The sequence below is a fragment of the Lissotriton vulgaris genome, chromosome 3_1 (assembly GCF_964263255.1).
Source record: "Lissotriton vulgaris chromosome 3_1, aLisVul1.2, whole genome shotgun sequence".
Lineage (NCBI taxonomy): Eukaryota > Metazoa > Chordata > Amphibia > Caudata > Salamandridae > Lissotriton > Lissotriton vulgaris.
The window spans coordinates 908,146,847-908,161,782 of NC_141689.1; the positions used below are offsets into that span (position 1 = coordinate 908,146,847).

At 46.9% G+C, this 14,936-nt stretch overlaps 1 protein-coding gene across 3 annotated transcripts in view; it reads right to left on the reverse strand.

Moving 5' to 3' along the window:
• Nucleotides 1–252: 252 nt before the first annotated feature.
• The window catches only part of APBA1 (amyloid beta precursor protein binding family A member 1), a 514,808-nt gene continuing 500,124 nt past the window's right edge, over nucleotides 253–14,936 (reverse strand). For all 3 annotated transcript variants that reach the window (XM_086961250.1, XM_086961249.1, XM_086961248.1), the window contains 2 exons: nucleotides 3,229–3,369; nucleotides 253–1,576 (listed from right to left, as the gene is read on the reverse strand). In XM_086961250.1, coding sequence (XP_086817376.1) covers nucleotides 1,505–1,576; nucleotides 3,229–3,369 — 213 coding nt within the window. In that variant the 3' untranslated portion in view covers nucleotides 253–1,504. The remainder of the gene's footprint in view (nucleotides 1,577–3,228; nucleotides 3,370–14,936) is intronic.

A 14,936-nucleotide genomic window follows, 5' to 3' on the forward strand; every position in this document is an offset into this window, starting at 1 on the left:
TAAGAATTAAAAGTAATAGCTGCACCTCAAGTTATATAAAATGAGGATGCAAATAATTGCACTCACCCAGTTGTCATGAAATGGCTCACACTTTGCACCAAACAAATGCAACCATATATTGAGTTTCGATAAAATGCGAATGGTGTGAAAGATGGCATACTACATTGTTATTTAAGACGTTAGTATACTTTCTCAAATGGGTGTTGCATCAAAACATATTGTGGCTTTATGGAGTAGCAATTTTTTCAAAAATTGGAAACAACTAAATCTGGAATGATTGAAGTCTTGCAAAAACACTGATCCTCTGGAGTAGAGGTGGTGAGTGTCAGAGGAAATTATTAAGAATGACGCATTTAATCATTGTGCCATGAAGGTGGTACAGTATGTGAAGTTTTGGATTGCAGACTATGATTATCAGTGTCACCCAGGGCCTCTAGTGGCCGGACAAACACAGACTGACTCAGCATCCTAACTAGCCTTCACCCATTTCACTATCCACTTACTTGTCATCAATTCACGAGAACTGGGATGTGGAGGAGCAGTTACTGACAGTGCCATAGCACAATGCCATGAGAAGTACAATCAATAATCGCACTGGATGGAATCACATTGACCAGCGCCTGTGCTTTTACTTTATGAAAGACAAGAAGTAGCTGATGCAGTGTCCAGCGGCAAGGTAAATAAATGTGTTGCCCAACGATGCCCCAGAAAAAAGTTTGTTTTCTTTCCCCACTGAAATATCAGAATTATGTTCCCTATTCTCATGCAGGCTTCAGAGGTTATTGCAAAAATGCCTCTCTGGAAACATGGTGCATCAGACTATCTATGTGAGGATTTGAAGAAAAATAAATAAAAAGAGAGGTGGCAGTACTTAAAGCACCAATTTAATAAGACCATGTCAACTTTTCTGTTTCCAAAATTAATAACGACATCATTAAGTCTGGAACCACACAAGCTTCCACTGCTATGCCTGCAGGCCTTTCAGTGGGGGGAAATGGTTGTCTGAAGACAATTTAGCATTTTAAATTCCCTGATTTAAAATGCTATTCTTTATAAATGAACATCAGCAATAAGACAGTGCAGAGGAAGAGGAGTTCATGACAACAACATCCATATTTGCTGCACTGTTTGGCAGCACATTAGCTTTCTCTATGAACAATTGATGTGTCTCCTGAAAGCATCCTTCAATCCTGAAGTCGTCGAATTGGCTGCATTTACAAAAGGCAATAATAAATTACGCCATTGAACCCCTTCTTTCTTTGCCCATTTTGTTCAAGTGATTATGTGAGTAAACTATCCTCTCTTGTGAAGTACGTGTGCTGAATCCACTTCTGGGATGCGCAGTGTCCTATGGAATGTCCTTCTCTACTCAGCAACATTGTGGAGAAGAGAAAGGGAGACAGACAGACGTTCTGGAAGACACAGAAATGCAGCACTATGAACACAACCACAAACGAGGAGGGAAATGTCTTCCATGCATGTCGCGAAGGCAGTGAATGGACCTTCAGATGTAAACAGGCTGCTCCTGGGCAGTCAACAGTCTATACATGGCTGCTGGCATGGTCTTCATGTGAATCTGGAGGAAACAAAACAAACAAGTCAATCTTTATCCACACAAGAAAGGGCTTCAAGAAACAATTGCTGTTAGAACAATGGTGTCCCTTAAGGCCTGTCCACTAACATGACACACACGCAAAGTCTTCTTTCAAAGTATTGCAAGAATGCTAAAATTATTATTCAGCTTAAAATATTGTTCATTTGGAAGGGAAGTCTAGCTTTTACTTTCCTACTCAAAGTTACCCTATTTGAAAGACTTCAGTTGGGCGTTCTTTAATTGTTTTCCTATCCATTCAAATTTTTAAAAGTAGACTGCACGTGCTCTGCTCACACCTGTGGATCTCAAAACATGCTGCCTCGGTCATCACTTAACTCCATTGCATAATCGTAGATAGGGGCAGTCATGGATAGCAGGAGGTACCTCTGACATGCTCTTAGGTATCCCTGCCATACAATCCCTGGTTCTCCGGGGTCGGGAAGGCCACAACAAGAACATAAACTTTCTGTAGTTGTAACCCCCTTCCCTTCCCCCAGCTCCTCTGCAGTACATATTGCGCTGTTAAAGGCGTAGGGATGAAACAAGAGTCAACCATGTTATGCCATTGAAAGTGAAAGATTATGTAGTGTAATTTCCCTGGTAATGGCCCAATTCAGAGAATTGGGCCAGTTGCGACCGGGAAAATGCATTTTGGTATGTATCATTCCCAAACTGTGATTCGGTAACATGTTACCAAATTGCAATTTGGTATTGCAAATACATACAGATTTGGCATTAGGAAGGGGAGGGTTTAGGGCGTCTCTTTCTAATACCGAATAGCAGTTGTATGTGTGAATGTTTAGCGACCGAAATGCGGTAACTAAACATTCATTTTTTTCTGTCTACTTCAAGTAGATGGTAACCCATTCACAAATGGGAAGGGATCCCGAAGGGATGCTTTCCCCTTTGTGAATGTTCATAAAAACGTGTTTTAAGAGCAGGCAGTGGTCCCATGCACCACTGCGTACTCTTGCCTCTTCTTACATGCCTGATTCTTACCTGAACCTGGACATATGAACCTTTTTTGCTACAAGTGAGATAGCATTTGTCATATGATGGTAAACTAAGCTGCAACTGATATTGGATGGCAGAGCCTAGGCACCATTTTCCTTACCTTGGGCTTAGACTGTGCCCGTTTCAAACAAGGCAATACCAGATCATACGAGGCTGCTGTACAGGGGCACATGACAGCTGTAAATGAGTATCTGAGACTTTAACTGGGCATATGAGGCTGTGCTGGTCCTATGAAGTAGCTATGAGAGCAGTTAGTACCAGGGCATATGAGGCCAGTCTGTACCAGGGCATTTGAGAAACTTTAGCATATGATGGCCATCTTGGGCATAGAAATCTCTACTTGAGTATATAAGGCAACACCCAGAAAAATGCCATCAGTACCTGAACAGGCGGCCGTATTTGTGATTTATGGCCTGTGGTAAAAAACAGGCCTCTGAAGTTGATACTCGTGTACGTGTGCCAGTGCCATCATAAATAAGATCACGCATGGGTACCTGAAACTACACTTGACATATTAAACCCTACAAGAAGCCTTAATAAAATTCCACATTGATAAAGCACATGGAATTCCTCCAAGCAGCAATGCTGAAAGAAGTAGTCGGCCCATGCACTATTCTTACCTCACCCACAGCATTGGAGAGAATATGAACAATCTTCTCATGGGGTGTTGCGACAACACTCTGCCCATTGATCTCAATTATGCGGTGGCCCACTCGCACTCCGCCTCGCTCAGCGATTCCCCCTCGCATTAGGCTGCAGATCTGAAATAAGAGCACACATTGTTCAACTGTGGTTATCTGAGAACACAATATTGCTATATTAGTAACAGCTGCAGGATTCTTGCAGAATATGGTAAATTCTGTTTCGTCTTGCATCAACAAACCAAGCAGCAGTTGTTTTTCTGCAAATGTTTCAGCTCTTTTCTCATCGGAGATGGGCAGCTACAGGTTATTAGAACCTTTTGATCTGAATACTTTGAGAGGGCAATATTGAAATTCTTCTTTCCCAGTTTCTATTGTCAGTCCTCTCTATTAATTGTTGACAGATTATTTTGCAAAATAGTCATATTAGGTAATGCTGCTCTAGAGAGTTTCATCAGTCAACCACTTGAATTTTGGTTTACTTCCGACTAAAAAGACATTAGATTCACAGTAACATATAACATTAATATAGTTAAACATCACATACATTCACAGTAATGTAAAATTAAAATAAAAAAATCATACATTCAAGATTTGTTGTAGTGAGGATTTGGATTATTGCTTTTGATGTTATAAGTAAAGCGCGGGGGGCCGCGATTATACCAAAGGTAAAGAAATAGAAAAAACGTCTATTTCTTTACTTTTGGTGTATTTGCAGCACCAGTGCTTTACTTATAACATTAAAAGTAAAGCGCGGGTGCCGTGATTATACCAAAGGTAAAGAAATAGATTTTTTTTTCTATTTCTTTACTTTTGGTATAATCGCGGCACCCGCGCTTTACTTTTGATGTTATAAGTAAAGCGCGGGTGCCGCGATTATACCAAAGGTAAAGGAATAGAATAAACATCTATTTCTTTACTTTTGGTATAATCGCGGCACCCGCGCTTTACTTTTGACGTTATAAGTAAAGCGCGGGTGCCGCGATTATACCAAAGGTAAAGGAATAGAATAAACATCTATTTCTTTACTTTTGGTATAATCGCGGCACCCGCGCTTTACTTATAACATTAAAAGTAAAGCGCGGGTGCCGCGATTATACCAAAGGTAAAGAAATAGAAAAAAACATCTATTTCTTACTTTTGGTATAATCGCGGCACCCGCGCTTTACTTATAACATTAAAAGTAAAACGCAGGTGTGGAGCCTGACAGTTGTGCTTGTTTATTTATGTATTTATTTAATGTAAGATTTTTTCCTTTGCTAAAATATTCATGGGGGATTTCTTCTAGTTTAACAGCGACAGAGCAAATGCAAGTTTGTCGCAGATAAAGAGGTATGTATGCCTGCTACTAGTCGTGAATTACCACCCCCTCCCCCCAAGCAGCCGGCATGCTTCATGGAGTACGGTGCACAGTGTGTTCAAATACCAACTTTATTTCTGAATCTAATTGAACAGTTTTCGAGCTGCAATGTTCGTTCTTTTATGTCGTCTTTAATGCCGCACAGGGGGAGTAGAGGGTTTAATCTCACGCTGAATACTCACAACACTGTTGTTTAATTTGAGTATGTTTGAATAAAGTGACAGGCGTGTTTGCCTTCGAGCAGGGATTTTTTGTGCTTCTCGTACGTGCCATCAATCCTAAATCCAGAGCAGCATGTAGTTGTATTTTAAACCTCGGCGCCCCCATTTGACGGATTCTCTTGATCTATGTTTGTTTTGTTGCCCAGGTTTTTTTCCTCTCGATGTAGTAAAGTTGTCATCTGTTCCTGAGTTACTAATTTGTTCACGGTGCTGAGATCCCCGGAACCGGAAAGTAGATGTGGCGTGTGAGAAATGCTTCTCCCTCTTCCAGGGCTTTAAATGGGCCAGGTCTCACTGGTGCTGAGGCCCGGTAGTTCTTTAAAGGGGGGCTCGATATGGGTCTCTATCAGGCTCTGTTTTGTGCCCTGGCTCAGGCACATCAATGTGCACGTGCTCACAGTACTCACTTCTTACTAGTGGAGACGTCACAGCATGACGCCATGCCAGGTGAGAGTAGTAGGTGGATTTCCCTTCTCTTTTTGAAACTCAGGAGCAGCAGCACTGTTCTGGTGTCACCAGGGCTTTAAGTGGAAGCGTTTTCAATATTATATAGAAGCCGGAGTTGCTGCTTATTTATCTTGTGCAACTAACAACCAGTGGCAAAGCCAATAGTCATAACTTGTTGTAGGTATGATATTATTAGTTGCATCATATATCTGGATACAGTAACAGAAGCAGCAAAATGCTAGTCGGGCGGTGCACTATGCTAAGCCCAGAGTTTGTGCTTATGTATTTTTAAGCCACATTTACATTGGCCACGCCCCTTTGAGAGACCCTATAGTTTTTTTCATCCCACTTAAAGCCCAGCCCGCAGCTGCACTGCCTACTGGGAGTGTAAGGATGACAAAACTCATTTTGCGGGTCAGAAAAGTTATCTGAACTCCGAAAAGGAGCTACTACGGCCCTCTCCGGATTGCAGTTAAGAGTAAGGCGTGAAAAAGAAAGTTACGGTGGGATATATTGTTGTTTTTAACCTCCTTTGCAATTGCAAGCCATTGATTGGATACTGGCACCTGGCTTGGAGTGGTAGACAATTTGCTGAGGAGAAGCAGTCATCATGGGTAAATTTCCCATTTCAGAATCATGCTAGGAGAGTGCAGGGGAGCGGCTATCAACCTCAACCCCCCTCACCTGAAGTTCCAAATGGGAAACACTGTTTCTTTTTATCTTCCTTTTTATAAGCTACACCTATCTCTTACATCAGCAAGAGCTGCTTTAAAAATAAAATCCTCATTTGGGAAAGCGAATGCTCGATGGAGGTCTGGCTGTGCCCTTTACATGCCATCACGCCATCATTCATAGCCAATTGCAGTAGGTTGTGAATAGTGACCTGCCTGATTAATATTCATTAGGCAGGTTATTTTAAGACCCTCTAAGAATGGGCATTTTGCAGTGTGACCTAATAGCGCGTATATCACATCACAAACTGCATCCTGTTCGATGACAAGTCTGTTTGCTATTTGAATGCTCTGGTTTGCAGGCAGAGAATAGTACATCAGGCCAAACATTCCTGAACCTGTAAATATTGGGGGAAAAAAACAGGATATTGTCTGATCGGCGGACATCTCCTAAAATGGTGTTTTGTTTCTGATTGTACAGTTACTGACAAAGAGATGGCAGAAGTCTGTGCTGGCGTGCCGTATTTTTGGTCGCATTGAGTTCTCCATTCCTTCAGTTTCCTAGATTCTATGTACTATATGCAATGTTCGTTTGACTAGTGCTCATGTGGTAGGCCTAGATAAGGACAACCTGCCAGAGATTCGGTCCGCCGTCTAAGTGTCAATTTGCAGACCGGTCAGAGCACCCTGCATTGCCGCATTGTGAGTGGATTGCACTCCTCAGCTGCAGCCACTGGCTCAAGTATCAAAGTGCAGCCCAATGGGAACACCCAGCTTTGGTGCATCATGAGTGAATGCCACTCCTCTGCTGCAGCCACTGGCTTGAGTATCAAACTGCAGACCTGTGGGAGCACTTGGCTTCGGTGCAAGTCTGTTTCACTGCACTCCAGAGCCTGCGTCTGGATGAGCATTGACTTGAAACGTGACTGGTTTCAGTGCTGCACAAGTTGAACATCTTCTAGATCATGGGTACTCACAAACATTTCTCTAGGAGCCACAAAGTATGGTCTATGAAGTGAGTGAGGGCCACATTGATGCCAGCAAGGTGTTGGTTGGGGCAGGGAATGTGTGTAAGGTGGATGTACGGGAGGCGAAGCATGTACATCTAGAGGCTTAATTGCACAAGGTGTAATGGAAAAACATGGGATCAATCCTGGCTTCCCCAATTGACCAGCTTGCGTGATCGTTGGCAGTGATCTTTTTCACTTTGCCCCCTTTTTCTTCATCATCACTTATAAGAGAATCTCAAAATACATGAGTTCAGGATGTGTGCAGTACAAAACCTTCTCTTGAGTTTGATTTATTACATTATAATGTTGTCCATGTTTAATAGCACTCCAGGCCACGACAATCAATTTGCCTCCTAATTCCCTATTGGCATTGTTGTCTGGGTGGGTGGAAGCAAGAAGTTCATTTAAAAAAAGCTCTAAACGCAGCAATTTGATCTGATTTACTATGGTGAAACGCTTCTACATGTTAATGAAATACACTTTTTAAATTTTGAAGATACTTTCTTATTTTTTACACATCTGTTCTAAGATGTCTTTAAATATGAAGGAGTTTATAAAGTTAAGCAGTTCCGGACACCTTAGTTACTGTCCTTTCTTTAACTGCAGGCAACATGTAAATAAAATGCTTGCCAGTTTTTTTAACATCATTCTGAATGTTAGTGCTCAGTAAAGGAAACACCGGCCCAGTACTGCTTTTGATTTTCACATATAGCCAGGGCCATTGGAATTATGCAGCAGGAGAGGGCCAAACTATGTGGCAGGTTTTTGTTAATTATGCGGCACGAAAAGCCAAATTATGCTGCATCATGCGGTACATTTTGTAATAGTATTACTTCATTATTTTGTCATTTTTAGGTCACGCCTACGCAGTGCTCAGGGGCTGGTGGGTGGCTCAAAATTGGCTCTTCGTTCCGTCCCGAGCTCACGTGTAGCGAGGAGGTGCAGCTTCGGAGCACAAGAACAAGAGGACGTCTTCTGGTCTTGCGCCTTCTTTTATCCGTCTTCAGGGCGGGCGAAAACCCGCCCCTGCCCGCCCCGGGGGCGTGGCTGGCTGCGTCGGTGTCTAGGCCAGCCCACTCTAGGGCGGGAAAAGGCGCGCCCCGGCTACGCCGCTTCGGGCATACCAGCCGAGACGCGCCTCCCGCCCAAAAATGGCTTCCCGGGGGGATCGAGGCACTCATCCATACGTTCGGGGGGACCGAGTGGTCGCCCCTTTCCATATGGCTGAGATACCCGCCACCCCCTCTCAACACAATCCCCAAAAGGAAGGGAAACCGGAAACTGTTCTTAAAGTTTTTGGATGTGGGATGGAGTGACCATCCCGGCCGTATTTATTAAAACAAAAGATTAAAACATTAAACGTTTTCATGTTATGTACAATTTCATTATCACATTACGATGTTTGGCTAACCTTAACATAATCTCTAATACAGAGGTTCTCCTAGCCGAACTAGCATCCTACAAAACATTCTCTAAGAATACTGAAATTGTACATCCTAACGTTTAAGGGCCAACGGCAAGGTCATAACCGGTGTCAAGATCCCTAACCAGACTTACCCCTCCCACTTAGGAGGGGCGATGGCACAGGGGCTTACCACAAGTGCAACTACTAACAATTTCCCTTGACTTGACGGGGGCACTTAAGACTCGACGCCATTTAAAGGTCGTTCGAACACTTGTGTGTGGTATCTAGAAGGTATCGTTGACCTCTCCCCACCCCACACAACTTACCGCATCTGCCGTCGCAGATGACACTAGCCCCGGGAAATTCCCCAGGAGGGGGCTGTAACCCCTCCTACAAAGGAAGGGGCCTTGACCGCCTTTCCTTTACTTCCGGCGACCCGCCCTTAGACGGGACCGCCTCCCCACTGAGGGGCCAATGGCCACCTCTCCCGAGCGCTCCCATCCGTGTTGGGTGACGCCCACTCATAGGGATCTACCAATTAGTGCTCACCGATCATGACCTTACCGCCACAGGTCCGGATAGTTGACCGGCTATCCGGACCCCCCACAAAACTCCTACCTAAAGGTCATGTTCCAAAGATTTTAACCAGGCTAGGAAGTCTCCTATGAGTAACTCATTCCCCGCCCTCGACAAATGCACACCATCCCCCAGATACATACTGTCATCATTAATACAATTATGCGAGATCGAATGCAATGCCTTGGAACGGAACAACCTACTCACTTTGTTATTCAATTTTCTAACCGAATGATTCAAAGCAGGGATCGAGATAGCCCCCCGCCACACTTTTCGTGGGATCATATGAGACCATGCGATTAGGCACCCCGGAACTCTCCTCGCTAACCAACTTACCGTGGAAAGCATAGCCTCCAGGAGAAGTCGTCTACCGGTGGTGACCAAATCATTGCCCCCCAAATGCACTATGACTATGGACGGCGGTGACCTCATCCGCTCTAACAAGCCCTCAAAAAATTCCTGAAACTGGTCAATACAGAGACCGCCCCTTCCGTAGAAGGACACTCTGTACCCGTATTCCTCAGGTACGTGAACCATGTCACCTGCTTTGAATACGTCTGCAGCCCGTCTCACGTATGAGTGGCCCACGACCCAAACCTCCTTCCTCACAGCCGGTGACGTGCGACCGCTGACCTGGTGTTGGGTCGACTGCTCAGTCTGCCCTGCCGCGTAGGCTTGCGCAACTGAAAACAAACAAAAACAAGAGGCGTGAGTACATGATTACAGTTTCACAACATGTGCAATCGCACGTACCTCTTATAACAATTGGAGGACCAGCGCCCCACACGTTTCACTTGTTCTACATTAAGACCTCTGGCTGTAGCTTCAGTGGCAGCCCCTATACGAAAGGAGTGGGTCCCAAATTCGCCCGGGTCCAAGCCCGCTGCAGCAATGGCCATTGCAAGCACCCGTTGAAACTGAAACCTCGTCAGCGGGGTGGCGTCTGCATGCCTCAACAATGTCCCTCCCCATGATGCCACCCTTCGTGCTAGGTAATCTTCTAAGCACTGTACCGGACACATGGATGAGTCGAGGTTCCTGCGGATGATCGTGCAGTCCCCTCTCCCATCTTGGTCAGTCTTGGACCTGAGAAAGGAGACAATCATCGCATCACCCCTGATCTGGACATGCTCCCTGCACAAGCCCCCCGTCACGTCCCGTTTGTTCCTTGCAACCAGCTCACTAACTCTCATAGCCCCGTGAAATGCCAGCGTAAATGCAGTCCGGAACAAACAGGTCTCGAACGGGGACGAGCATGTGTTCGGGAGCGTGACCAGTAACTGGGACAACCTGTCTAGACCTATCGGTCGTCGTACATCTACTCTGCGACCCTCTAGACGTTGCCACCCACGTAGCGCTTTTTGTACCGTGAAAGACGCTGTTGGGTCCAGGATGCCATGGGCCCTGGCAACAAAGGAAATGGCGGCACGATGCCTTTGGGCCGTAGCCACCGATTTCCCAGCCCTACGTAAGGACATCAGAAAAAGTACTACCAACTCCTCCTGACCCCAAAGTCCTCCTCTCTCTGCCCCCAAAAAGGCTAAATAGGCCTGGAACGCCCCTTCATATGCCTTCCTTGTCCTGGGTGCTAGACTCTCTCCCACGAGGTGACGAAGTTCGGGGCACCGAGAGACCAGAGAGCTTCGGGGAAGGGTGCCGGCTCCGGGTCCGCTGAAGGAAGGAAACCCGAGAAAGCCTGCATGTGAAAACGAGACAGTGCATCAGCAGCCTGATTCATCACCCCTGGGACATGTTTTGCTCTGAATACTACGTTCAGTTGCATACACAGTAAGACAATTTCTTTGAGGAGCCTCAAAATCAACTTACAACGGGCTGCCTGACTATTGATGCATTCTACCACGGTCATATTGTCGGACCAGAACACAACAGAATGATCTCTGAACCCTTCTGGCCAGGTTCTCAGGGCCACCAGAATGGGAAATAGTTCGAGGAAAGCGATGTTACTTGTCAGCCCCTTCTCGTGCCACCATAGGGGCCACTTTTGTGCCGACCATTTTGTGCCGAAGATGGCGCCAAAACCTACGCTTCCTGCTGAGTCTGTCCATAGCCCAAGCTCTTCAGAGGAGACGGCTGGCTTGTTCCAGACGACCCGGCCATTGAAGTCCGCCAAGAATGCTAACCAAATCCGCATGTCCTGGCGGACCTCGGCCGATAACCTTGTGCGATGATGACCCTCCTTTAAGCCAACCATCGCTTGGGCAATTGAGCGGGAAAAGGGGCGAGCCATTGGTATCACCCTCAAGGCAAAGTTCAACTTTCCCACTAACTGTTGCAACTGATGCAGTGTAACTTTGGATGCCTTTAAACATACTTGGAGGGCTGCCCTGAATTTCGACACTTTGCTAGCTGGTAAACGGAAGCACCCCTCCCTTGAGTCCAACTCGATCCCCAAAAACTCGAGGCAAGTCGTGGGACCCATAGTTTTACCTGGTGCCAATGGCACGCCAAGATGATCCATTAACACACAGAATTCAGCTAAGGCCCGGGCACATTCGGAAGTACCGGCGGGGCCAAGGAACAGAAAATCGTCAAGGTAGTGCATTACATTTCGGAAACCCGTTTTCTTAGTGAACACCCATTGCAGGAAAGTACTGAATTGCTCAAAGTAAGCACATGATATAGAGCATCCCATTGGCATACACCTATCCATGTAAAATGACCCCTGAAACCCGAATCCCAGAAGACGCTGATCGTCTGGGTGTACCGGAAGCAACCGGAACGCTGACTCGATATCAGATTTCGCCATCAACGTCCCGTGCCCCAGGCGATTCAAGATGGCTACCGCCTCATCAAAAGATGCGTATCGCACCGAACAAACTTCTGGCTCAATTGCGTCGTTCACCGAAAGACCATATGGAGAAGATAGATTATGAATCAAACGAAACTCACCCGGGTCCTTCTTGGGGACCACCCCTAACGGAGAACAAACGAAATCCGGTACCGGGGGCTCACTAAACGGGCCGGCGACCCGTCCCCGGCTAACCTCTTTCTGAATTTTTTCTTGCACTACAGATGCATGTTGTAAAACGGAAAGTTGATTTTTGCACATCCCTACACCCTGAAAGTCCCCTACCGGGATGCGGAAACCATGTGTAAAACCGTTCCGCAGCACCCCGGCAGAAGTGCGATCCGGGTATTCGCTGAGCCAGGGAATCATTGCCAAGGTATCAATCGGGGTTGGTAAAGGCGCCCCTCGGCCTAGCTTAGACCTGTTTGGCGCCTCCCTTACCCCCATTCTCACTCGTTCTGGCTCTGCACGATGACTCAGGATGGGACGACCCACACGTACTACACTCATGTTTGAATTTACACGATCCCGGAGGCCTGGTACACTTCCCCTTGTTAAAATTAAAACAGAAACCCTTTCTCCCTGTATTGCCTGCGGGCCTCGACTGGTCGTCGGTGCTCGTACTTGGTCGAAAGGGCGTCCCCACATTTTGGCGGGAGTAATCAACAACAGTGCTCCCGACCAATGGCATTCTTAACATTCCCGATTCTTTCATCTTATCCCATGTTAAAGAATCGTAACAATCCCAAGTCAAACCCTTGTTATGTTCCTTTTCTTTCCTGAACAAATTGTCATAACAAAACCAATGGTTACCTTGATACGCTGTCGAGTAACCCATAATTCGTGATTGATAAACGGGAAACTCAGGAAGCAACTCGGGCCTACGTTCCCCCAAAATTGATGTGAAAATACCCCATGCATTGCCCCAGTTGCCAATGTTCTCATTTACCTTAAAGGCGGCCATCTTTGCGCGCCAAACACTCGGATGCATTAAGTCCTTCTGACTTTTTACATGTTCCACATCATAATGATCAACAAGCAGGGAAAAAATATTCACGTACTCCCCCGCCCAGATCTTTTCCTTTATAGCTAAAGGCACATGTTGTCCTAATCTCTCTCTACGAGAGGGTGCTGACTCGTCCCTTGCAATCGGCAATGGCCGCTTACCTGCACCGGACGCAGCTTCTGCCGCTTGCGGCTTGTCTATCCCCGCCAACGGCGTAGCCACTCTAGCTGCCTCTTTCTTCTCACGAAGCCCTTTTATCAGCGCCTGTGCTTCGGCAGCCGTGGCGCCATCACTACTATCCCCCAACCATGCTGCTAGCTGTGCTGCCAGCTCGGGGGGCATGTCTTCCTTGGGTGTCGGGGTGACGACAACGGGGATTGGATTCCCCTCCATCGGTACTGGGGTCGGCGCCTCGAGCGGGGCAGAGGGAACCGGGACGGCCCCACCGGCTGGAACCTTTCTCGGCCTCTTAGGTCTCCCTCCAGCCGGCGGGGTGCCCGAACCCTCCTCCCCATCTCGCTCCGCCAACCGTTTCTTTATGTCGGACACTTCTTTGCAAAGGGCCCGCACCATCTGATCGGTCGTCATTCTTTTTGCGCCTTTCTTGGGCATCTCCCCGAGGAAGTATCTAGAAGACAAAGAAAAAGATCAAAACGCTCAAAATTGGCTCTTCGTTCCGTCCCGAGCTCACGTGTAGCGAGGAGGTGCAGCTTCGGAGCACAAGAACAAGAGGACGTCTTCTGGTCTTGCGCCTTCTTTTATCCGTCTTCAGGGCGGGCGAAAACCCGCCCCTGCCCGCCCCGGGGGCGTGGCTGGCTGCGTCGGTGTCTAGGCCAGCCCACTCTAGGGCGGGAAAAGGCGCGCCCCGGCTACGCCGCTTCGGGCATACCAGCCGAGACGCGCCTCCCGCCCAAAAATGGCTTCCCGGGGGGATCGAGGCACTCATCCATACGTTCGGGGGGACCGAGTGGTCGCCCCTTTCCATATGCACTGCATAGGAGACCTTTAGCCGCAGTGTAGCTCTTTTTCCAAAGCACATACTCATGCTTGTGGCGGCATACGGCTTGCGGGAGTGCCCACAGCCACGCCCCACAAGCACGAGTATGTGCTTTGAAAAAAAAGCAGGATGCACGCGCACGCGCATACGCACCTTCACCATGCTTGTTTTCTTAAATTCGTTTTACAGAGCGCGCGCTCATTATATAGCACAAACTCGACCCGGAGGCATTGGAGCGCTTTACACGCGCACCAGTTTACATGCAACTCAACTTGTTCGCCTTTGAGAGAATGTACTAATGCGCGCCCTCTCGCCTGCAAGATTCTTGTATGCTATAGTGGGCTGACTTGGAACCTGCCGTTTGTTTGCAGCATTGTCACTCTTATTTTCTGCCTTCTAGTTGGGCAGTTGCTTGCCATGCGTCACTTCCTTTTTTGTCAGTGGCGCATGGACCAAGCACAGATTAATTAAGCTTAATTAACTTGCCTCCGCTGCTCGCATTGTGAAGCAGGTACTATTTCTTTGTTTTAAAAAAAAACAAGAAAACTTTATAACTAGATCAATGCTGGTTGCGTCATTGTTTTATTTTTTTACATTCCCACACCAGTTTCTTCTCTCCCTACGTGCACTCATCTTGTTTCTCTCTCCTGAGACTTCCGTTACTCACCCCCATCCGACTGCCAAAGACAATAGCTCGCTCTAAGGCGCAACCTTTTTTTTTGCCAATGCTTTTTTGCATCTTTTCATCTGCTTCCAGAGCCCCTGTGCCCCTCCCCGGTCCTTCCCCCAACTACCCCCCCCCCCACCCACAAGGTTGAGGTTTGAGAATGTTTAAATAGGAAGCTGCATGACATAGCGCCTGGAAACCAGCACAGATGTGGCAGGATATCTCAGGCAGCATTTGCAAACTGTAATTTGAGCAGCACGTGTCACTTACACAGGATTACTCAATACTGCCGCTTATCTCTCTGGTGAAAAGGCCCGCAGCAACTACCCCATTTTCTGGCCACTGCTTGTTTTTTTTGCCAGTGCTGCAAAGCAGTGGCAAAAGGCATTGGCAAAGCCAATAGAGCAACTTAGTGAGGCCTATTGGCAGGGCCAGTGAAATTATGCTGCAGAGGACTAACTTATGTAGAAGAGGAGGACTATATTATGCGGCAACAAAAGCCAAATTATGTGGCAAAA